The 24,731-nt window shown below is 37.6% G+C and overlaps 1 protein-coding gene across 3 annotated transcripts in view; it reads left to right on the top strand.

The window, feature by feature from the left end:
- Window positions 1–24,385, top strand: part of mtrr (5-methyltetrahydrofolate-homocysteine methyltransferase reductase) — a 28,483-nt gene extending 4,098 nt beyond the window's left edge. The window contains exons 7-15 of one of the 3 annotated variants that reach the window (XM_056254080.1): window positions 706–859; window positions 1,025–1,113; window positions 1,314–1,494; window positions 5,193–5,235; window positions 5,737–5,923; window positions 6,238–6,356; window positions 19,993–20,085; window positions 23,621–23,806; window positions 23,898–24,385. In XM_056254080.1, the coding sequence (XP_056110055.1) occupies window positions 706–859; window positions 1,025–1,113; window positions 1,314–1,494; window positions 5,193–5,235; window positions 5,737–5,923; window positions 6,238–6,356; window positions 19,993–20,085; window positions 23,621–23,806; window positions 23,898–24,042 (1,197 nt within the window). In that variant the 3' untranslated portion in view covers window positions 24,043–24,385. The remainder of the gene's footprint in view (window positions 1–705; window positions 860–1,024; window positions 1,114–1,313; window positions 1,495–5,192; window positions 5,236–5,736; window positions 5,924–6,237; window positions 6,357–19,992; window positions 20,086–23,620; window positions 23,807–23,897) is intronic. The other 2 variants (XM_056254081.1, XM_056254082.1) reach the window with 2 other exon arrangements.
- The last annotated feature ends 346 nt before the right edge of the window (window positions 24,386–24,731 follow it).

The following is a 24,731-nucleotide window of genomic DNA, read 5'->3' on the forward strand; positions in this document are numbered from 1 at the left end:
AGGAAAGAAATCAATACTTTTATTTATCAAGGAATAATTAATTTGATCGAAAGTGACAGTAAAGACATTTATAATGTTACAAAAGTCTTTTGAACTTCCTATTCATCAAAGAATCATAAAAAAAACTGTACAACTGACAGACCAACAACTGTTTCAACATTGATAATAATAATAAATGTTTCTTGAGCATCAAATCCTCATATTATACTGATTTGTGAAGGATCATTTGACACTGAAGACACTGACACTGGTGATGCTGAAAATTCAGCTTTGATCACAGGAATAAATTACACTTTACTATATATTCACACAGAAAACAGCTGATTTACACTGGAATAATATTTAATACTATAACTGATTTTTGTTGTATTTTTAATCAAATAAGCGCAGCCATGGTTAGCAGAAGAGAATTATTTTTAAAGTATTTAAAATCGTACCGACCCCAAACTTTTGAACGGTAGTGTATATATTGTATTACATTATGTATATCTAAAATATATATATATATATATATATACACAGACACACACACACACACACCACGCTCAAGACACCCAATTTTACATTTAGATTACTATATACCCCTATAACTGCAGTAATGCTTTTTAAAAGTTTAGTTTAGAACATAGTTTTGGATCAGTCAAATAGTCATGTTTATGTTTTCCTCTGTTTTGGTCTCTGTGCAAGTAAATGTTCTCTCTTCAGGAACAGGATGTTGCTTATCAGCCTGGAGACTCCTTTGATATTCTCTGTCCAAACAGAGCTAGTGAAGTTGAAGAGTTGCTGCTCAGACTGGATCTGCAAATGCAAAGGAATTGTGCTGTTCGAGTCAGCTTGCTTAAAAACAGCAGTAAGAAAGGTATTGCAGCCATTGTTGACACAATCAGTGATACCGGGAACATTTTCCTCAAACTGTGAAAGAGATAAAATAATGCATTCTGCCCACAAGTCAGAGAACTAGATTAAGATTGAACAACTAGAAATGTTGAATAAATGCATAGCCAGTTTTTCTTTTCTTTTACAGCAGCAAAGGTTCCACTTCACATCCCACAGAACAGCTCTTTGCAGTTTATTCTCACCTGGGGTTTGGAGATAAGGAGCATTCCAAAAAAAGTAATTTTGTGTTATTAACCTTATTTAATGTTATAGTTTCTGTGCTGTTTAAGTTCTGAACCTTTGATTTTGCACTAGAGCGCACTTTATACGCAACAGTGCTTTTGATGTACCGGTGGGGATGATTTGTTTGGCTTTCATGGGGCTGTAGTCTGAAGTTCCTGGACAGACCCTGTTATGCTGTTCTCTTGTGCTTTCAGGCGTTTGTGCGAGCGTTGGCGGACTTCACTCGGAGCAGTTCAGAGAAAAGAAGGCTTCTGGAACTGTGTAGCAAAGAAGGCTCAGCAGACTACAACAGTTTTATCAGGGACACCAACGTATGTGTGCTGGATCTCCTTCAGGCATTCCCATCCTGCCTACCTCCGCTCAGCCTCCTGTTCGGTCAGTAAACACATGTGATCTGCTTTGAATTTACTGGAATGGGGATGTTTTCTGCATTTCATACATTCCATATCAGCATATGCAGTTTGCATGGTAAATGTGCTTGATGTTTGGAAGTGTTTTCAGTGTCGGTACCACCAGGTGGCAGTAAAACAACATCGGATCAGAGGTCCAGCTTTGCTTTTTTGCTCTCCTTTTAAAGGCAAAATACTGTTCTTTAACTGCACGCATAGCCTCTGAAAAAAATACATTTTAAACTTGCAATAGCTGTATTGAGAGTCTAACCAAAGCATATTAGGGCACACAAGGAGAATGATAAAATCAGCAAATATAAACTAAAAATGAAGGCTGTCAATTAAGATAACTAATCATCTAATTAATTATGTTAAAGGCCTTCAGTGCCATTTTAAGGGAAAAAAATATAATGTGTTATTACTGGGTTCAGCAATTTGAGTGGATGATGCTAGTTGCGAACAATGTGCTCGTCTATATAAAGACATAAGATTGCTCTTTAAAAACACTCTTTTGACTCTCTCAAACCATATCAAAAGTTTGGGGTCAAGTTTTTTAGAATTTTTTTTGAAGTCTCTTATGCTCACCAAGGTTGTGTTTATTTGATAAGAATGCAGTAAAAACAGTACTATTGCAAAATACTATTACAAATTAAAATAACTCTTTTCTATTTTAATATATTTTAAAATGCAATTTATTCCTGTGACGGCCATTCCAGCTGTTACTCCAGTCTTCAGTGTCACATGATCCTTCAGAAATTATTCTAATATGCTGCTCAAGAAACATTTCTTATTATCAGTTGTGCTGCTTAATATTTTTGTGGAAACCATGATACATTTTTTCAGGATTCTTAACAGCATTTATTTGTTATATATATAAATCACAACATTATTAGTGTATTTGCTGTTACATTTGGTCAGTTTAATGCATCCATTCCGAAAAGAGTATTAATTTCTTAAAAAATAAATAAATAATTTTCTGTCCGCCTGGTAGTGTAAGTTTTGCACACTGTATAAGAAAGCACTGTGCCATGTAATTGAAGTTGACAATACAAAGATGATATTTTGTAATAATAAACCTTATATAAATCTTCTAAAAATATTTGGTGGATCTTTTTTTTTTGTACAAGAAGCCTCTGCTGTGATATGCAATAAAATTATCTATCAATGTGAGAAATGTGCAGTCACCTTGATTTTGAGAAACAGCTGGTATAGCTGAAATTATTATTGCATGCATAGCATGCTTTAGATATGGCGAACTGCAGGGTAATCATAATGCAGTGACCCTCACTGATTTATGCGGATGTGGCCAGTGGATTGTTGCATTGGATGTGTGTACATGTAAAGTTTAATCTGCATTAAATATTACTGTGACTGGCAAATTAAGGATTAACATGGTCATTCCCCATGGCACAAATCGACAGAGATGCTGGTTCAGCAGCGTCTGACAGCACATTCATTTTTATTTCTAAAATCACTCTGCACTGGTGTGTTCTTGATAGTAAGATCATTGTCATCAGTCAAACTGTTTCTCTCCTGACTTTCAGGCTTTTTCTGACATTTAAGAGTTTTTCACCAAAACACCATGTGCCTTTTTGATGCATTTGTTTAGGGTGATGAGAGGCTGTAATTGCAACAGCTGCTCACTGTATTGAATGTTTGATTGTAATTAATTGATAATATTGAGGACCTTCGGCATCCACATATGGTGTGCTTGAAATGAACATTTTCAAATTGATTCATCATTTCAGCGAATTGGAGAAAATTGTATGTCAGTTGTTGACTGATGAAGGGGAATTTTAAACACTTTATTTGAGCAGAGAAACCACTTCTTTTGTGTTCTGCAGAACACAAAATAAGATATTTTAAAGACTATGGGTAACCAAACAGTGGATGGAACCCCATCGACTTCCATAGTAAGGAAATAACTATGGAAGAAGTCAATGTGGTTACCCATATTCTTCAAAATATATTCTTTTGTGTTCAGCAGAAGAAAAAAATGTATACAGGTTTTGGAACAGCTTGAGGGTGAGTAGATGATGACAGAATTGTCATTTTTGGGTAATCTATCCCTTTAACAAGGGGCATTTTGTTAAGTGTAAAAAAAGCCTTTTGCAATAATTGTAACTAATGGCATGAGGTCTTAAAGGGTTAGTTCACCCAAAAATGAAAATTATGTCATTAATGACTCGCCCTCATGTCGTCCCAAGCCCGTAAGACCGTAAGAACACAGTTTAAGATATTTTAGATTTAGTCCGAGAGCTTTCTGTCCCTCCATTGAAAATGTATACACGGTATACTGTCCTTGTCCAGAAAGGAAATAAAGACATCATCAAAGTAGTCCACGTGACATCAGTGGGTTAGTTAGAATTTTTGAAGCATCGAAAATACATTTTGGTCCAAAAATAACAAAAACTACGACTTTATTCAGTATTGTATTCTCTTCCGGTTCTGTTGTCAATCCGCGTTCACGAGTCCGCAGTGAACTTAATATTATTGGGTGAAACCAAATTCAAAAATAGTAATTTAAACACAAACATTTGTTTGGAATAACTAAACAAAGGTATAATTATACATTTTGAACATTGTAATATTTTTGTAAGCGATTACAGTATGTTCTTCCTGCAAAATTTGAAAACGGAAAAACCAACCGAACGGAAAGGGACCAGAAGCTTCTCTGTATTGTAGAAACAATTTCTTATGTAGAATATGAGAAGTTACTTTAAATACCCTCACAGCCTCTGCATCAAGAATAGGAAAACGCTCTTTATTAATGTGTCAATAACCAAGGGCGGGATTTCTTCTTTGGTTTGAGACTTTAAGGCACAACTAGGAAACTCTAATATGCTTCCAGAGTCTTAAGTGAGTGTGTAATTCAGTTGTACTTTTTCTGTCTATATCATCCATCATCATTTGCATTTAAATCCGATTCAATTAAACCTGTATAATTTCACATGCATGCCCCTTTTTACGCATGTTGAAGATTCAATCGTTGAATGGTAAATTGTGCCTGTTCACATTTTCCACCTGTTTTCTCTATGGACCACTGGGCAGTTTTAGACAAAACGGTGCAGAAATTTCAGTTCATCCATATCTGTAATAGTGGTCAATGATGTGGGTTATGCTGATATGACAGGGGTGCTGATTATAACTAAAATAACTCTTATTCTATTTTAATATATTTTTTAAATGTAATTTATTCCTGTGATGGTAAAGCTGAATTTTCAGCATCATTACTCATTCTAAAATACTGATTTGGTGCTCAAAAACATTTCTTTTTATCAAATTTTTATTTTAGGATTCTTTGCTGAATATTAAGATACTTTATATGTTCAAAATCCATTGGCTGTGGGGAGATTTTGGAAACCAAATGAATGCAAAATATACAAAATTATTGGCCTTGAATTATTAGCCTATCTGATATTTCGGTTTACAAGTAGCTTTATTAGTATCTTTTAAAAAAAATCTTCTTAACTTTTCAATTGATTATATGTACTGTACTTGTACTTTTAACATCAAGATTGTCCTAAAAAGACAGACTAAATTAAATACTGTGTTGTGAATTTAGCTATTCTGATAAATTGGCTCTCTATAGATAAACTCAAAAGGCTTGGGTAACAGAGAGTTGAATAACCTCAAGGTCACAATGCCATCTCCATCTCTGATCTCTCCTCTGCTTTATTACAGAACATTTGCCAAAGCTGCAGCCCAGAGCCTATTCTGCTGCCAGGTAAGAGACCTTGTTTGAAACACCTGTGTTTTATATTTGGACGCACAGATTAAAGCAGAGACATATCCAGGTTTTAGGTCATTATTTCTGTCTCTATCCTCCTTTGATGTCGTGTGGTTTATTATAGACAGACATGAATTCAGTGTGGCACTTACTCTTGCTTGATGATACTTTATTTGTTGTGATCAAAGTCAAACATTGGATGCAAAGGACATTCCTTTCAGAACCGCCTGCCACTTTCATTTGTTTTCTGCCTATCTCCTTTGGCTTGTAAGTGGTCGGGCATCTACACTAATGTCTCATGTTCGGTACGCTGATGCTGGTAGAATACACAGAAACATTAGGGCTATGAAATATTAAAGTCCGGTCAGCAGGGGTCCCCAGGGCCCGATACAGGCAGGCCATTAAGAGAGAGATAATGAGGTCCACCGACTTGCTCATGTTCAGGGTTGTTTCTAGATTGTTAGCACTTAGTCTCTTATTTTCTGTCTCGTTCCTCAGCTCCAGCCTTCAGCACCCTGAGAAAGTTCATTTCGTGTTCAATGTTGTGGAGTTCCCTGCATGTCCCGAGCATCCAGCGAGGACGGGGTTGTGCACAGGCTGGCTGGTTGATCACGTCTCCTCAATCTTGCAGCCCCTTGGGACGGTACCTGCTTCAGAGTGCCTAGGCACATCAGCCCTGCCGAAGGTTAGCACTGTAGGCATTACACATTAGCGAGCCCGTTCACCTCCAAATTAGCTTTTCACAGTCCCTGGGAGGATTTGGCTGAATTGGGTTGTTTGATTGAGGCAAAAGCTGGGCAGAAATAAGCTCTGGAGAAAGTGTACTAATCCTTGCAGCAGAATACAACAACAACAACAACATAAAAGCTTTTGGTTTAGATGCTATCTACAAAATGTATGGAATTGGGTTTGTTAAGGTTACATAGATGTGTGGAGGATTACAGAATATAGGCATCCCATCCCCGCTTAGAATTGATTGGATCTAAATGTCACGTCCAGGTACATGTCAGACCTCGTCCAAGCAGCACCTTCCACTTACCATCCGACCCCTCTGTTCCTGTAGTGATGGTGGGCCCTGGGACAGGTGTGGCCCCCTTCATTGGATTTCTTCAACAAAGGTACATTTTGAAGGTTAATCACATGGCTTTTTTCCACCCTTTTTTTCCTGTCATGCAATTTTAAGTAGTAATAGCAGTGTGAAATGCTATGCAACATTTTTGTGTGAATTCCAAAATTCTGCTGATCAGTAAGCTGGTAATCATGTTCATGTAATGGTCCATAACTTAACAATATTATAAATCTATACTACTTTGATCATTTTTTTAAAAGACACTAAATGCAAATGATTTAAATCTTAAAATAGGCAGAAAAAGTTACAACTGTTAGTGAGCATCCCACAGCTGCTGAGGCGTTTAGAATGATATGTAAATATGTGCTTCCCGCTGTCCTCACAATAACAAAATAAACACACAACAAAAATGACAGCTGTGGGAAAACAGCTGTTAAGAAAGCATTTGATCATTGCGATGTAGATATGTTCGCATGATCTCTGTAATTCGGCACTCTGATACAGACTACTGATTTCTTATCATCATGATCGGCCAATACCGATCCCGATCATTCAAGCTCTAAATAAGTAATATGTCAGCTCTCTGTTGACTGTCACTGTGAACTTGTTTTTTTTTTTTTTTTTAGATAAAGTAATACCACAGAATGTTGTCTTGGTTACAGTAATGTTGTAATTGTTTTAATTGAGAATTAAATAAGCACAACAAATATTCATTTTACTATGAACATTTTAATAGGCCTTTTAAAAACAGACCTTCTGCAAAACGCTATCCATATTAGGATAATTTAGCTTATTAAAGAGCCTACAAGACTTTAAAACTGAACATACCCTGTAATTGCAGGCTTAAAAATGTGGATTCATTCATGAATGAAACAAGGTGTTGAAATTAGTTTAACTTTGAACGCCACTTCACAAGCCTCAATCGAAGCTGAAGCTGATGTTTCACTTCATAGAGATCAACGGCATTGATTTTAATGCATTGAACCCTTAAATGTGAAAGATACTATGACAAAGATGCTACTACTTCTGACAACTGATGGCAAACTGATTTTTTCACGAATATATGACTTGACCTGAAGAAGGACAGACGCAGTTAATCACACGCTCAGTTTCCCTGTCGCTGTCTGCTCTTTGTGTGTGTGTCAGACGCCTCGGACACCGAGAGCAGACTTTGTTTTGGCCTGATTTTGTTCAAAATTATGTCACGCCAGTTCGCTCTTCGATTTTGCTTTAACTATATCAGGGCCTTATATATATATATATATATATATATTAGGGCTGTCAAACGATTAATCACGATTAATCGCATCCAAAATAAAAGTTTGTGTTTACATAATATATGTGTGTGTACTGTGTATAATTATTTTGTATATAAATGCACACATGTACATATTTAAGAAAAATGTTATTTATATATAACATTTTTATATTTATATAAAATATACATTATATATAGGCTACATTCAGTCTATATACAGTATATACATGCAAATATTTCTTAAATACACATGCATGTGTGGGTATTTATGTATTAAAAATAATTATACACAGTACACATATATTGTGTAAACACAAACTTTTATTTTGGATGTGATTAATCGTTTGACAGCCCTAATATATATATACATCTTTCAAATAAATGCTGCTATTTTTAACTTTCTATTCATAAAGATAAAATAATAATAATAATAATTCATTACATTTATATAGCGCTTTTCTCGGCACTCAAAACGCTTTACATAGAAGGGGGAATCTCCTCAACCACCACCAATGTGCAGCATCCACCTGGATGATGCGACGGCAGCCATATTGCGCCAGAACGCCCACCACACACCAGCTTACTGGTGGAGAGGAGACATAGTGATGAAGCCAATTGGTATACAAGGGGGTAATCCATCGACCGGAAGTTGAAGCCGGCCGGGTGCCGCCATGTTGTAGCAGAACTTCACTTGCGTTAGCATTTCCATTGACTCCCATTCATTTTTGCGTCACTTTGACAGCGAATAACTTTACATCTGAGGCGTTTAAAGACTCCATTTGTCCATTATTTATTTCTAAAGAAACACGACAATGTATAAAGGGCTCCATTACCTTCTATGTTACACTATGGCCCCGTAGAAACAGATTTAGTAAAAATAGGCTAACGATTGCGTCATAACCACTCGACTCTCTGTCGCGCTGTACAGAAGTTACCGTACAGACAGGAGGAGAAGCTCGCAGGCAATCGGGGGGACGTCCCGTCAAGGGAGAAGCCCATAGATAATGAGTCCATAAAAGCAACGGAATTCTAACTCCTGCTCACTCACGCCAAAGAACTCTTTGCTCAAGTTCCCCGTCTCTGCAAGATTAACGTTGGCAGTTTTCACGCACAGCTACTAGAAGATTAACGTCTGTCAGACAGGTCGCTCACGTCATCAAGCTTAGTTTGAGTCGGTCTGAGTCTGCGCGTCAGGAACGGAAGTTCTCAAAAATCGCTAAAAGTGGGCTTCAACTGTCTCAACTGAGTTCCAATGAGATCGCTCTGTCCATTTCTTTTACTGTCTATGTTGGTATATATATACATGGGGATGATTAGGAGGCCATGATGGACAGAGGCTACTGGGCAAATTTGGCCAGGATGCCGGGGTTACACCCCTACTCTTTCGAAAGACATCCTGGGATTTTTAATGACCACAGAGAGTCAGGACCTCGGTTTAACGTCTCATCCGAAGGACGGTGCTCTTTGACAGTATAGTGTCCCCATTACTATACTGGGGCGTTAGGACCCACACAGACCACAGGGTGAGCGCCCCCTGCTGGCCTCACTAACACCTCTTCCAGCAGCAACCTGGTTTTCGCAGAAGTTCTCCCATCCAGGTACTAACCAGGCTCAGCCCTGCTTAGCTTCAGTGGGCAACCAGTCTTGGGCTACAGGGTGATATGGCTGCTGACGCATAAATATTAAGCAGCACAACTGTTTTTTAACATTGATAATAAGAAATGTTTCTTGAGCACCAAATCAGCATATTAGAATGATTTCTGAAGGATCATGTGAGACTGAAGGAATGATGCTGAAAATTATATAATTGTATAATGTATTAAAATAGTGAACACTGAGTTTATTACATTAGGTCTTAGCATAATGAATTACATTGTACACATTGTAAAGACACAAACATGGCTGTCAGTACAAAAATGATAGTCTTTATTTGAGGTAGCTCTCCATGCTCCACAGAGCAGTAAGTGTTAAAAAACAACCTTTTTATCACACATCTTCAAAAAAATAAACCAGGTTTTAAAAGAGGAAGGAAGTTTATTGATTCTCATATGTAAAAGTAGCATAAAACACCCCTAGGGTGATTAGGATAAATCTAAAAGGATTGAAGGAGGAAGAGAAAGTGTAAATGTGCTATTGACCTGCTCCCCATCACATTATCTGTGATGCCTAATAGTGTTTCTGAAGACCCTGGTGTTACAATGGAGGACATAAATTTAGGATCTGGCTGTAAAGGTGTCTTGTGGAGGCCTGTCAACACAGTGTGTGTGATTTATACTCAGTGCCAGGGGCCCATGAAGAGTGACACGCCAGGACTACATATGAATGAAGCCGTTTGCCCTGGTGCAGGGCGGGTCGGTGATGTGATGCCTGCTGTGTGTGTACACGAATAGTTTGTAAGTGACACAAGGGTCACAGGTAATCACAGGGGCTAGTGTCCGAGCCGAACGTGGTTGATGAATGTTTCAGATATGTCTGGGGGCCGATGAGAGTGGGATGAGACATTAATGATGAATGACAAAAGTTGTCCTCAAACACCACATCACCTTCCAAAACATCAAGGTCGAGGCAGTCATGCAGCAGAGCATGTTTGGTTTGGCCCCAAGCCATAGATCAATGACAGATTTTCTTCTTTTAATATTTAAGTTTTTTTTAAATAATATGCCTTTAATATTTTTGCACATTTAGTGGATAATAAATTATTATTATTATTATTTTCTCTCTTCTCTTCATACATAAATTAATATTATTAATAGTAGTAGTATTTTCTGCATAGTATTAATAAAAATAGCATTATTATTACTGGACAAAAGTGAAGCAAACTGCACAATACCATTTAAACTAATACAGACAATTTAAATCTAATTATGATTTTGTGATACATTGTAGTCAAGAATCACAACATGTGTATCACAATGCAGTTTCATTGCATATCAGATGCATATCATCTTGTAAAGCAGTTTCCTTAATATTACCTCTCTAGGTTTCACATTCATTGTGTGTCATACTCAAACCAAAATCACAGTTTCTCTGAAATGTCTGTTTACAGTAAGAAAAAGTTTAGTTCTATCACAGTTATTATTACGTAAAATGCCTGCTCAGTTGAAAGACAATATGACCGCAATTTACACATTTCTATTCTGAAATACAAAAACATTTTCTTGGACGCAAGCATCTGCAAGAATATAAGAGCGATTAGTCAAGGCGGTGTGCTGTTGAACTGTTTCAATGCGGTTCTTAACTTGAGATTCTCCTAAATACAGCTACACTTGATGCCAGCCTTCAATTAAAGATAACGATCACCATTCTGTCAACAGGACATTGTTTGTGTCACAAAGCTCGGCGTTTCCTCTTTAGGAGCAAACAGCATGGGATGCTTCGATTTTCCTCATCTGTAAATCAATGGCAGCAGGCAGACAGCCGGAAATGTATTGTGCTGTGGAGAAAGTGGGAGACTGGGCAAAAATCTCACACAAGGACAAAGCCAATTCATCTGTTTGCAGGCTGCCAGTGAGCTTTAGGCAGAAAGGATTTGACGTCTACAGAATTAATTGAACAAAACTATAAGACTGCCTTCAAAACAAAAGCAAAAACTATAGGTGAAGTAGTTTCTGCGACAAGTGGAAGCTAGCAGTATTACAAAAATAAAGCACATTTGCTATATAACAACCTTGCAAATGCCCATTTTACGTGTCACACCTCCCCCAACTCAAACATCACAAACACATTAACACAACTCGGATGGCGCTAATGAAGGCATGTCTCAACAGGTAAAAGTAGGCTATGTTCAATAAAAGGTCCAACATATTAGGAATACTTTTAGCTGTGAAAAGATAGGTAATCAATAAAAATAGTCTAAAAACTAGAACCGTTATGTACTAAAACAGTACGAACTCTCCTCTTAAACTAATGAGGCCAGAGTTTCAGTGCGTTCAAGCAGCGCTACAATAACCTTGTTCAAATTCACTCAAAAACCATGATCCATCCCCCAATCCTCCTTCCTCTAGTGACGGCTGCCTTAAATGCACATTTTCCTGCTTACCAATTGGAGCATACCATTTTTTTTTTGAATGTTTTAATTAAACATGATTAATCAATGCACAAGATGATTAAGAACAAGAGTTAAAACAAGTCAATAAATACAATAAAAAGGACATCATGCATTTACACAAACATTTCCATAAATAGCTAAAATGAGCGCTCCCATACAGTTTGCGCTATTTAAGGTGAAGACTGGAAGACTTACTATACATAATTATTGCCGTGGCACGATTAGCCAGCATATTGGCAACTGCTTAGAAACAATCTGTATTGTAAAAAGCATTATATAAATAAAGGTGGCTTGACTTGACTTCGCAACACTCAGGCAACCATCCAGAACACTGTTGCAACTGCATAGCAACGTACTAAATTTCCTCACAACACTGTAGCATTTGGTTAGCAACACTCTGGCAACCATCCAGAATAGCAATGCACTAAATAAATATAACTCGGAACAACTCTGAACTCTGGCAACCACCCAAAACACCTTAGCAACCACATAGAAACATGACAACATACCAATGTCTTGGCAATCAGCCCAAACATTTGAGTTCACTTGCATGTTCTGTAGAAAAAGTAAAAGTGTGGTTAAATGTCTTAAAATGCTCTTGCACATCCATTTCTTTGTTTGCACTTTGTGTGCCTTTCACAGGTTAGAGAATGTTATTCTGAGTGACTACAATTACATCTGATATCACATATGTCCCTTGCCTTCACAATGCAGTGCATAGTCTCAGAGGAAAGTGAGGAGGAGGATTACATAGTATGATTTATAAAGGTGAATGTTCAGACTAGGCCACTGACTCACTTTCATTGTACATATGAAAAAGTACCAGCTATTGCTTTAGCTCCTATTCTACCCAACTGCAGGCTGTCATTTTTTTTAGGGATGCGGATATGTCGTCCTCGATGTCGCAGTACAGTTGATTTGTATTCAGGAGGGGAGCTGGTCTGCATGGTGTTACAAAATGGAATCCAGGTTTTTCATATTGGTACCGGCCCCTCTGGGGCAGCATAAAGCTCCACTAAAGCTAGTTTATTGAAGCCCATTTCCAGATTGGATATTGAACTCCCAGATGCTAATGGCTCTACTGTGGACCCTCTGTTTGTTCAAATGCCAAACTCAGTTGAGCCAAGCTTTGAGCAGGTGGGCGTGACCAAAAGAAGCATCCAAAACGTTAACCATGTCTCACAAAATATGGGAAATGGGAAATGGATGTGACAGGCTGTGTTTGGTTATGTTCATTGTTTAAATTTCAAATCAAAAGAATGCATAAAGTGATTACTCTCAATGAAGAACATTTCCCATGTATTGTCTGTTTCATTTACCATTTAATTAGTGGCTGTGTAACTATTTTAGGAAATCTAGAAAGTAGAGAATTTATTTCAGAGGCTGTATAAGGGGCTGCAGACAAACCACTCATAGCAAAAATCACAATTAGGGCTGTCACTAACGATTATTTTGGTAATCGAGTAATCGGGTCTATTTTTATGACCACAAATATTTTTTTACGATTAATCGTAAAAATAATCGACTAAGCAAACAATAGCCTTTAAAATGACTTAAAATAATAACAATGAGGCAAAAATAATTGGTTAAAATAAAGTATCAAAAGCAAGTTCTCATACATATGGTTTTATTGAACAACACTGTTAAAATACATAATGTAATATACATAATATAAATAATGTACATTATGTATTATAGTAAATGCCTGCAGAGGGTGCCAGACAGTGCCTTTTGATTGTTGTTGTTGCACTTTACAGCTCAAATCCTTGTTTAATATTGGCCAAACATTTAATATTTGGCCACTTCTTGGTGATAGAAATGCTACAGCCATTGTAATTTCTTCAACAAGAATATGTGGACATCAAAACATGCAAAATCAGAGTGAGGCTTTAAACTTATTTTGAAATTGTGATGAATAGTTTGAATATTTAGAATTTTTGATGTATTCTGTGTTGGCGTAGGTTTATAAATGATTTACCTTACAAATCTGATCAAATAGCACACGTTGTGCTCCCATATGGACGTTATAAGCCAACCAAACTCTCAAAAGAGATGGAGTTTGAGACGCGCTCCACACATGTAAATGATAACAGTTAATGTGGAGGAGCATTAACCCCTCTGAGACGCATGTAACCTACACACACACATGTAAATAAATATATATTTAATGAATCGTAGTCTTTCTGAAGTAGCACTATGCTACATTATGATTTTTAAATGTTTTTTTAATACATTGTGCAGCTTTAGAAAATGGTCTAATAATGCGGTTAATGGATTCTCGTCTGTGGAATGCGCCACTTTCAGTATTTTTCCAGTTAATCGGCACGGGTAAATTGCAATCAAGGAATTTTTTTTTAAACGAGTACTTGCTTTTAATCAAGGAATCGTGACAGCCCTAATCGCAGTTGTGAGAGTCACAACTGTGAGGTATAAAATCACGATTTTGAGAAATGATCGCAGTTGTGAGGTATAGAGTAGGGATGCACCGATCCACATTTTTTCACTTCCGATCCGATCCCGATACCTGAATTTGGATATCGGCCGATACCGATACTTTTCCGATACCAGAGCTGTGTTTGCTTTAATATTATTATTATCATTATTGTTGATTTTATATGATGCTGAAATAAACTCCTCTCTACAGGCAAGTATGATATGTACGTATGTATGCATGTCAATATATATATATATATATATATATATATATATATATTAAACAATAGATAAACAAAAGATAGACAATTAAACAAAGATACACATTATACAGGCCTACACAGTGCTGTAATTTCAGGAAGGTCTACTAACATTTTTCAGGTATGGTCTAAAAATAATTATAATAAAGTAATCAAAAGTAAAATAGCACTGCAAAGTTTATCATAGATAGATTTATGCTTATTAAAGCTAAAGTTATTCATTCAAGAGCTGTGAGTGATTTTCTCTTTGCCTTTTGTTGTTTGATTCTCAGTAATGGAGCAATCGTCAGCATGTTTATTAGACTGCTTCCCCTTTAAGAACGAGTGCACCATATTTTCTCCCAACTATTTCCCTACGTCCATTTTAGACAAACTGTTTAAGTGAATCTCCAAGCCGGTCATTTTGACATTTTTGTGTAGGCTACATTTGATCGTTTAGACGTGCATATGAAGCCCAAAGTATAATGTGCTTGTCTCGTTGCGGTCTGTTTCGGAGCGCGCGACGCGGGAACAGCTTCTCTTGCGCAGATTTTTGTGCTTTTAATAGCTTTTTTTATTATTAAAAGCGTCCCGCAATTTAGCAACAGTAGAGACTGCATTTTACAACAATCACCGATCATGCTGATGGGCTGTCGTGTTGTGCGCGCTGTGGCACCGCGTGAGAGATCTCTCTCTTTCTCTTCTGGACTGCGAATAGCAAACATGCATCACAGACAAATGGTTTAATTAATACGGCTTTGCAAACATTGCAATTTTGCTGTCTTGCTCTGCTGTGGTGTTTCCAGTGTGAAGTATTTCCACCATAGGATTTCCACACAACATGTTGGCAGCTCAACGCTATCCTGCTAGCTGGCTGCAAACTGCGGAATGGATTTCCTGAGGTGGGGTCTCTGTGTCTCATTGAGCCGCACCTCCGTTCAGGATATCCATTCCACAGTTTGCAGCCAGCTAGCAGACTAGCCGGCGGGCCGCGGGAATCACTTTTGGAGTCGTTTCAGCAGACTACATTAAAGCGCAGACATGGCTCATGGATATCGGATATATCCGCAGGTTGGATCGGGAAAATCCGATACGTGAATTACGCTGGTATCGGTCCCGATACCGATACTGGATCGGATCGGCCCCATCCCTAGTATAGAGTCGTGATTTTAAATTTGCATTTTTAAAGAGTTTTCGCAATTGTAAGGCGTAAAGTCACAATTGTTAGAATTATGTGAGGTATAATTTGGTCTTTCAGCATTCAAGTAGAAGTACTTGTGTACTTGCCTACCAAGATGGCTGCCAACCAAGTACAACTGACTTGCTTGAAGGGACGTGACTTATTTATGATGCCTAATTTATATGCATCATTTTGTTTATTGATGTTACACAACTTCTAAAACATCCATATACCTGGAGTATAAAAAGATGCATGTTTTATTTCATTAACATCAGTCAGTAAACAAACCATTAGTATTCTATTGACTGCCCGTTGCTCAACATGCCACTTAATTAAATGTAGATGCATCACAATAACAACTGTCTGACAGCACGACTCGAAAGGGAGCGTTTTGCTTTGCTTGCCAGTTGTTCATTCCATGTGATGGGTCACTGAGGCAAGGACATGAAATGAAAAAGAACAGATTGTAGATGTTTGAAGAGAAGCTCTGTTTTGTTTTCCTGGTCATCTCATCCACACAGTGGCTCATTAGTAATCTAATCGCAATTAAACTGTACGTTCAGCAGATGGGGAGGGCTTAGTGTCTGAAACTCGGCTCACTGCAGCGTTTTGAGTGATATCAGCATGATGAAGGGCATCTCACCCTGAAAGTCCTTTGGGTGTTTCAACATTTCACTTCTTTTAAAACCTCTGAAAGTTTCAGACCTATTTCTGAATGCTTTATTTAGGTTGGCTGAAGGAGTAGACACTGGAGTTTGCTTCTGGCCTGTGTAATGCATCTCTAAGAGATCTCTTCCTCTATTATCATGTTGGAGTAAAGACGCAGTGGAGTAGACAGTGTGCTGTTTTTTTTCTAGGGCCCGAAGACTGTTTAGATTGTGTTTGTGCGACGTCTTCTCTTTTATCTCTTTGGAGAAGTCTGTCAACCTTTAGCAGGTGTGGTGTACAGATAGTGCCTGGTACCTGTATGTCACCTTAGTGTAGGGAATTCTGGGAACACAGCCAGATCTTTTGGAGGACTTGCTCAAAAGAACCCACCCAGATAAATATCAACGTCCTCTCTCTACAAAGAGTGACTTTGTGTTTTTTTTGGTAAGACCGCAGTTAAAAGAGTAGTTAAACGCCACATGCTACTTAAAGCTGCAGTCCGGCATTTTTCCTCTTTGTCGCCATCTCTGTTTGAAATCTGTAATTGCAGTTATTCGCGGAATTATTAACTTTGCGTGAGTTGCACATCGGCATGAAACAGCGCGGATGAACACAATGTTTTGAGACTGCGAGTCTGTCAGTCACCGCGCCGATGTGGAAACTGGCATTCAGAATCACACATTCTACTTTTGGAAGTAGGTCTACAGTATGACCATGACAACATACGAATTTTCATCGGAAAATGTCATCTGAACAAGTAAGTAACATCCACATCAACTAAGGGGGGAAAGCCTTGCAGTAAATCGTGCTGATTAAATATAACGATCGCGTCAAACCTTTCAAATTATACTTTGTTCTCAAATTATCAACATCAGCATTGTGACTACATTTAATGTGTGTTATGATTACCCTGTAGTTCAGTTTCTATTTCTGTGCAGTCTAATTTCTAATTGTCATACCAATAAATTAATGTTTCTTTACTGGTTTTCTTTGAGAAAAAAAACACAAAAAAAAAACACGTATCTGTAATCCGATGCATATTTAAAACTATATATAATTTCGGAGGAGGCCGGTTTGGTTTGCTTGGAGTAGAGGTGAATTGCTCCCTCTCATAGCTAGCACAAAATATTTACCATAATAGCTAAACAAATAAAGACCGGAAACTCCGTAACTGTGTGAATTAAGCGAACAAGTGTGCTACTGTTACACGATTGAACTATTGAAATGTCTTACCTGTCCTAAAAGAAAAAAAGCCGTCTCTGCGTCCGTTTTGAACCGATGTTTATCCTTGTTTTCGCGTGGGCCAGTTGCAGTCTCTTTTTTCTCTAACGTTACCCACTCCGAAGTCCGAATTATTTGGGGTTTTACAAGTGGTGAATGTCCAGTTGTCACTGGTGATTGTCGTTTGAACCTTTCTGGATCCGCCATAAGTTTAATTATTTAATGCTGTGAGAAAAGGCTAAAAATGTCCACCTCCAACATCCTCACGCAATATAGCCGACTAGCCGGGACGCCTTCTTTATGTGTACAGATGTGACGTAATTACGCAAAGACATGCTCGAATTTCCCGTGGAAATCCACCAGTACCACTGGAATTAAAATCATTATTACAAGCTAACCGTTTTGAATCGGGCAAAAGCAAGCAGATATTTTTGAACACTGGCTGGTTATGTTTTTTTTTAATTATTATTATTTTGGATAATTTTTAACCCAAAAAAGTTACGGACAGCAGCTTTAATGGTTTCATCATCATGAAACTATGAATTGGAACATATAAAAAATGCAGAAGATTATTAAAGCTGCAGTCCGCAGTTTTTCCTCTGTCGCCATCTCTGTTCGAAATCTGCATTGCAGTTATTCGCGGAATTATTAACTCCACGTGAGTTGTACTTTGACACTGTACAGCCCGGATGAACACAATGTTTGAGGAGAGTGTGCAGCTGTCAGTCGCCGCGGCGGTGTGGATAGTGTCATTCAGAATCACAGATTATTCTTTTTGGAAGTATGACCAACATAATAATTTTCACCGGAAAATGTCATCTGAACAAGTAAGTAACATCCACTTTTGTTCTGGTTCTGACATTGCAGTAAATCGCGCTGATTAAATCTAAATATCGCTTATCATATCACCCAAAACCGTGGAAATTATACTTTGTTCTCAAATTGTTAATGTTAACAACGTCAGCATTGCGTGACTAAATTTAAAGCCCTTCAGATATTTATCCTTGTTTTCGCATGGGTCCGGTTGCAGTCTCTTTTTTTCTGTAGCCACTCACAAAGTCTTTTGCATTTTACAACGGGTGAATCTGTTGTCACTGGTGATTGTCGTTTGAACCTTTCTGAATCCGCCATCAAATTGATAAGTTTAATTATATCAAGTACTGTGAGAAAAGGCTATAAATCTCCACCTCCAGCATCCTCACACACAATATAGCCTACTAGCCGAGACTCCTTCTTTATGTGTACAGATGTGACGTAATGACGCAAAGACATGCTCGAATCTCCCGTGGAAATCCACCAGTACCACTGGAATTAAAAACATTATTACAAGCTTACCGCTTTGAATCGAGCTAAGGCAAGCAGATAGTTTTGAACACTGGCTGGTTATGTATTTTCCTTAAATATGTATTTTGGATAATTTTTAACCCCAAAAAAGCTACGGCCTGCAGCTTTAAATTTGTAATAAGCGAGCAGTCAGGTAAATTAATCAACTAATATTTTACCATTTTGAGATTATCAGCAGCATTTCCTTGTCCATCTTTCATTTCTAAAACATACTGACTATCTGTCTATGAATAATAAACATGTCAGGTTTTTTTAGATGAACTTAAATTAATAATGGCAAAGACCCACATTTATTCGTTATATATATAGGCATGATAGGGTTGCCATGGGTTTAACATATGAGTTCAAAAGAACAGCATTTATTTAAAATAGAAATCTTCTGAACGTCTTTACTGTCGCTTTTGAATTGTCTATTCATCAAAGAAACTTGAAAAAATGTATCACGGTTTAATATTAGGCAGCTGTTAACATTGATAATAAGAAGAAATGTTTCTAAATATTAAAATGATTTCTGAAGAATCATATGACTCCGAAGACTGGAGTGATGGAAAATTAGAATTCAAATAGAATTTTTTAATAATAATATTACTGTTTTTACTGTGTTTTTTTTTATCAAATAAATGCAGCATTGACCAGCATAAGAGACTTGTATCAAAAACAATAAAAAAAACTTACAGACTTCAAACGTTTGAATGGTAGTGCGTACATAAGTAAATATTGCTTACATTCAAGTGATTTTTCAGTAATAAAGAACAAAGTTAATTAAATTTAGAGCAAGAGGGTTTTTTCTTATTATTGTCAATACAGGTGTTTTTTATTTGTATTATTATTATAAACAATAGATTGTGGCAGGTCTAATAGGCTTAATGCACGGATCGCATATTTTGACACAAATCAGACCCCCCCCCCACATTAATAACTCACCAAGATACATTTTATTTAAATAAGAACATTAGACCATTTGCACATATTACAGTGAGGCATAAACACATAAATATGCATGTGAGCATTAGAGAGCAGCCGCCTGTCAGTCAGACAGCCCTTGGCTACTGAATTGAGTCTGCACTCGGTATTATTAAACCTACAGAAAGGCTTCTATTGCTTTATTTATTTTAGTATTGATTTGGTAAAGTTTAGGTCATTTTGACTTCCTTAATTGGCATTATTTTGGCCATCCACCAGCTCTATAGATATCATAAAAAAACCAAGTCATTTTAAATAGAGGCTATTTTATAATAGTGCTTCTGGTAGTTATAACACTTACTTTTATAGAGACATCATATTCAATTTTGCAATACTGTTTTGACCTGACAGAGAGAAAGAACATGAGACAAACCAGGAAGCAACTTTTGGAGAGACGTGGCTCTTTTTTGGATGTCGCCACAAAGACAAAGACTTTCTTTTCAGGTGAGTGTATTCACAAATTTCTTAATCTGTTGTCTGTCTTATTTTCCAGAATAAACTTCAAAACAGCCTTAAAGGGACAGTTCACCCAAAAATGAAAATTCTGTCATTGATTACTCACCCTCGTGTCGTTTCAAACCTGTACGACTTTTGTTTATCTTCGAAACACAAATTAAGATCTTTTGTCAAAGTGGTAGTTGCGTAGCTGTTATCTGTGGGACAGAAAGCTCTCAGATTTCATCAAAAAGATCTTCATTTGTGTTCTGAAGATGAACGAAAGTCTTAAGTGTTTGAACGACATGAGGGTCGTAATAGTAATTAATGACAATTTTCAGTTTTATGTGAACTGTCCCTTTTAAAAGATATCAATGTACTTGAAGCAATTGTGTTTATTATTAGAGTGGTGTTCAAAAAATCTTGAACTTAATTTTTACCCTATTGCCAACTTATATTTTGTTAGTTATATCCTAAAGATAAAAAAAAAAATAGGCTAAGAAAAGTACATTTAATTTTAAGATATTCTCTAAAAAGCAGTATTTTTTTATGCAGTTTTGTTTCCCAGGTAAAGTTATTTTGTTTTATGTATGTGTAGATATTTTTCACTGGAAAACAAGAAAAAAAATTAGATTTAGAAAATGAATCGCAGTGCAGACAGACACGCACAACAATTCTTCCACCCTGCCCCCTTTGCAACCTGAGAGTATTTTTCACTCGATATGCCAGCTTTACACAGGCTCTTGGCGTCTTGTCTCTTCTTGGTTGCTATCAGCCAGAGGCTCCTGTTGCACTGTCCTTGAGAGTAATGATTGGGAAAGCAATGAAATTAAAGTGCTCCCTCTGAGAGTATGGGCCATATGATACGAGACATTATATAAGATGATTGGGGTCTGGCTGTCCCATAGGCACACAGTCATAATTCACACACAAGGTCCTGAGTAATGACATTGGTGCCTGGATTGGTGAGTATTAAGTGTGTGTTGTGACCGAGGGGCGGCACACAGCGTTGTATCCATGCTTGGCTGTACTTGACACAAGAGCTAATAAAAACAAGATTCAAAGTCAAGGTCCTGACACGCCATTTCAGTCTATCTTTGCCTTCACTGGTCCTGAACATCAAGGGATTGTTTAACATTTCTTATTCACGTTTGTCCGCACTCTGGTTTCATTTATCATTTTTCCCCCCTCTGCATTGATTAAGTCAATCAATGAAATGAGTTTTGTGTTGTTCAGTGTAACACCCTCATTGTCTGCTATGCTTTAATGAGCAAAGTAGAAAGTGCCAGTGGCATTTGAGATGAGAAAGTGTCTGAACCTGGCTTGCAAAACTCAGCACTCACTGAAACACAAAAAGCAAACAGGCTGGCCATCAGGCAGTCTGCTAAAGAAAACAAGGCGTCTGCAATCAATTCTAATCAAACATGATACTTATATGAGTGTTAAAAGGGTGAAATCAGCTTCAATCATTGTTGTTGAAACAAAGAACACTTGTCTTAGCCCCTCCATCACCAATGAGTCTCTTTGTTTTTATGGATTTGGATTACATGAGGAGGGGTAGCGGGTGGCGTAGATTCAGAACAAATGATCACTCAAGTCTGTTTTTTTAAAAAACAAGAAAAACATTCAATATCTGTGACCAGAAAGCCAGCTCGCCGGGACCAGTTTAGATGGATGTGGCTCCCAGATGGACCCCGTAAGCAATGCATATGCACTCAAAAACCTTTAAAAAAAAACAAAGCCATGAAGCATGTACAATAAAAATACCTGATTGTTAATGACAAGCAGTTTCATAATTTAGATGGTGAATTCTTGGCTTTGCTTAGTTAACCTGCAGTAATCATATAGTTTGTATTGTGCGGTTTTCTTACAGAATAAATGTATACAAAGATTTCTATAAAAAAAATTGTTCATTTGAACTTTCTATTCATCAAAGAATCCTGATAAAAAGTATTGTTTATTACTGTTTCTACAAAAATATTAAACCGCACAACTTAACTGAATGTCCTATTACTTTTCCAAGTCACTGAAGTCAAGATTTTCTTTAGAAGCTTTAAAAAAAGATGTTCTTTTGCATTCAGATCTTTGGAAACTCTGTTTAAGTGGTGATATTTAGAGTACGTGCCAATACTCAGGTTTTTGTGATCATTTAAACATGGCTATTTTTCCAGATGTGTGCAAACGCTTGCTTCATCCATCTGTTTAAATTTCACTCAATCATCCTCCTTTTCTCTTTAGCTTTGGTGGAAATCTATATCGGATACCTGAAAAGTTGTTCTTCAACTATTTTTTGCTATAGTTCACCCCAAAATTCACCCCCCAAGTTCAACTGGCTGACTCGATGATCTGGTTATGACTTGGTAAATTAAGAAGACTTGGTAGTGCACAATTCCACATTTATTATACTTTTATGGTGCTTCGGAGTTCTTTTTGAAGCTTAAAGCAGCACTAAGTAGGAATTCCGTTTTTGTTAAACAGCGACCCCTAGAGTCGCTGTGGAGCACTTGTACTGTCGTGAATAGCACTCACGCAGAGATGGCTCACACTCACGGCCGGATCCCCTCCCCCTGTACACCGGTCCCTGTTCAGTAGGATGGACGCTGTAACGAGTGGAAATAAGGTATGGCCCCTTTAAGAGCTGCGCGGCAGTCTGTATTGTATGTGCGCCTCGAACACCACATGTATACGGCGCCGGGTTATTTCTGTTTGATGCTCATTTTATCAGAATTTTATCAGATCTGTTTAATGCCGTAAAGCAATTCGTTACCTCGCGAGACCTGATATCACACGATACTTCCTAACACGGCGGCCCGCTGGCCCGCCGGCCCAAAGTTGCAACGGTGGTTTTGCGGCTCACAGGCACCAGGGGCGTGCGAGACGACCACCATTCAACACTAAATCAGTAATATAAACATTACAATGACTCCAAAGCTGTTCGGTTAAGGTAAAAAAGTTACTTAGTTCACCTTTAAAGGCTCCAGTCCCAATTTATTGTAATTAAATGGAAAAAATTTACCAGTACAAAATTTCTCCTTTTGTCTAGAGCGAGTAAATAATGACACAATATTCATTTTTGGATGAACTGTTCTTTTAAGGCAATTATAAAAAATCAAAGTGCCTGGCTTTGGCAATTGAACATTCGAGGTAACAGACAAGCAGAGCAATCAATTGGAAAAGAGGCTCAAACCTTGAGCTTGAACCATGTCCGTTAACTTCACATTTTTCCATCTCTCATTTTGGTTGAAATAGCACCCAAACATTTATTCAGAGCTGAAATAAAAGCTGTTACAATAACGATTTACAACAGAAGCCTTGAGGTTTTATAAACTTTCTTGCCAGATGGATGAGGGAGATGAAAAGTTGAGTTTCAAACGCAACACACTAATGAGCTCCATTGTTGTTACTTAACCCCTGCAAAATCTGAGAGAATCTAATTTGCCATTTGGATGTTTTAATGCACAAGTTTAGCTTAACCACTGCAAAAACAACCAATGACTAAATGACAGTGAAACACGGTAATATGCACATTACTGCTTTTTTCCAGAGAGGAGTTGGAGAGATTTGCGCATAATGGAACCCTGAGCCATCTGATCGTGTGCTTCTCCAGAGATGAGCCCGATGCAGCGGGAACCGTTAACAGACCAACATATGTCCAGCATAACTTGCTTCTCCATGCTAAAAATGTTGCCAGCATCCTTCTTAAAGACAAAGGCTGTCTTTATGTCTGTGGGTGGGTACAAAATACCATGGTTTACCATTTATTATTGTGGACTGCCACATTTTGTTCACCAGGAATGAAACAATATCTCACGATTTTACAGGGATGCTAAGAACATGGCAAAAGATGTGAATGACACACTACTGGAGATCATAGGAAATGAACTTCAACTCGATAAACTGGATGCTATGAAGATAGTAGCAGGACTTCGTGAGGAGAAGCGATATCTACAGGACATCTGGAGCTAAGAAAGAACACACAGGTCAGTTTGATTGGGACACTTTTCCCAGTCATCTCAATGGCAAAAAGTGTCCCAATCAACCTGAACTCACCCTATAGTACACAAACAAATGGCATCTTATTCACAGACAAATGTGCAAGCTCCTTTTTGGCCGTTTCAATTCAAATATGCACCTCAGCTGCCATTGAGTGATAGCTGAACTCATTAACAAACTGCTTTTCAACTGGCTTAAGTCTCAAGGCTTTTAGAGAATAATCTGAGGGTGCGGTGAAACGCTTCGATTAGATGGGTTTGGTCAAAACGGTTTAACTGTGCCTTTTATGCAATTAATAAAGAGGATCCCCGCATAACCGTTTCATTCTTTGAGGACCATTTGTGTTGGGTTTAGATACAGCTCAGGTAAAATATGCATAATGCATCAGACTCAGAAGACAGGAGGACGCTAGACACGAGAAACCAAAACATGACAGACTGGATGGGAAAACTGTCAGAAGCTGCCAAATCCAGGATCATCTGCAGCATTTCTGTTTTTTCCAATTCCAACAGTTTTTTTTTTTTTTTAAGATTAGAGAGTATAGCATCATCAATTTTTTTCCCAACAAACATTTAGCTATTTAGGTTTGAAATTCATCTCGGGTATCCACAGCATTTATACCAGTTCACAGAGTTGGTTGTTGCCCAATATTTTTTCGAATC

The sequence above is a fragment of the Rhinichthys klamathensis genome, unplaced genomic scaffold (genome assembly GCF_029890125.1).
Source record: "Rhinichthys klamathensis goyatoka isolate OS25496 unplaced genomic scaffold, OSU_Roscu_1.1 h1tg000110l_1, whole genome shotgun sequence".
NCBI classification, from domain to species: Eukaryota; Metazoa; Chordata; class Actinopteri; order Cypriniformes; family Leuciscidae; genus Rhinichthys; species Rhinichthys klamathensis.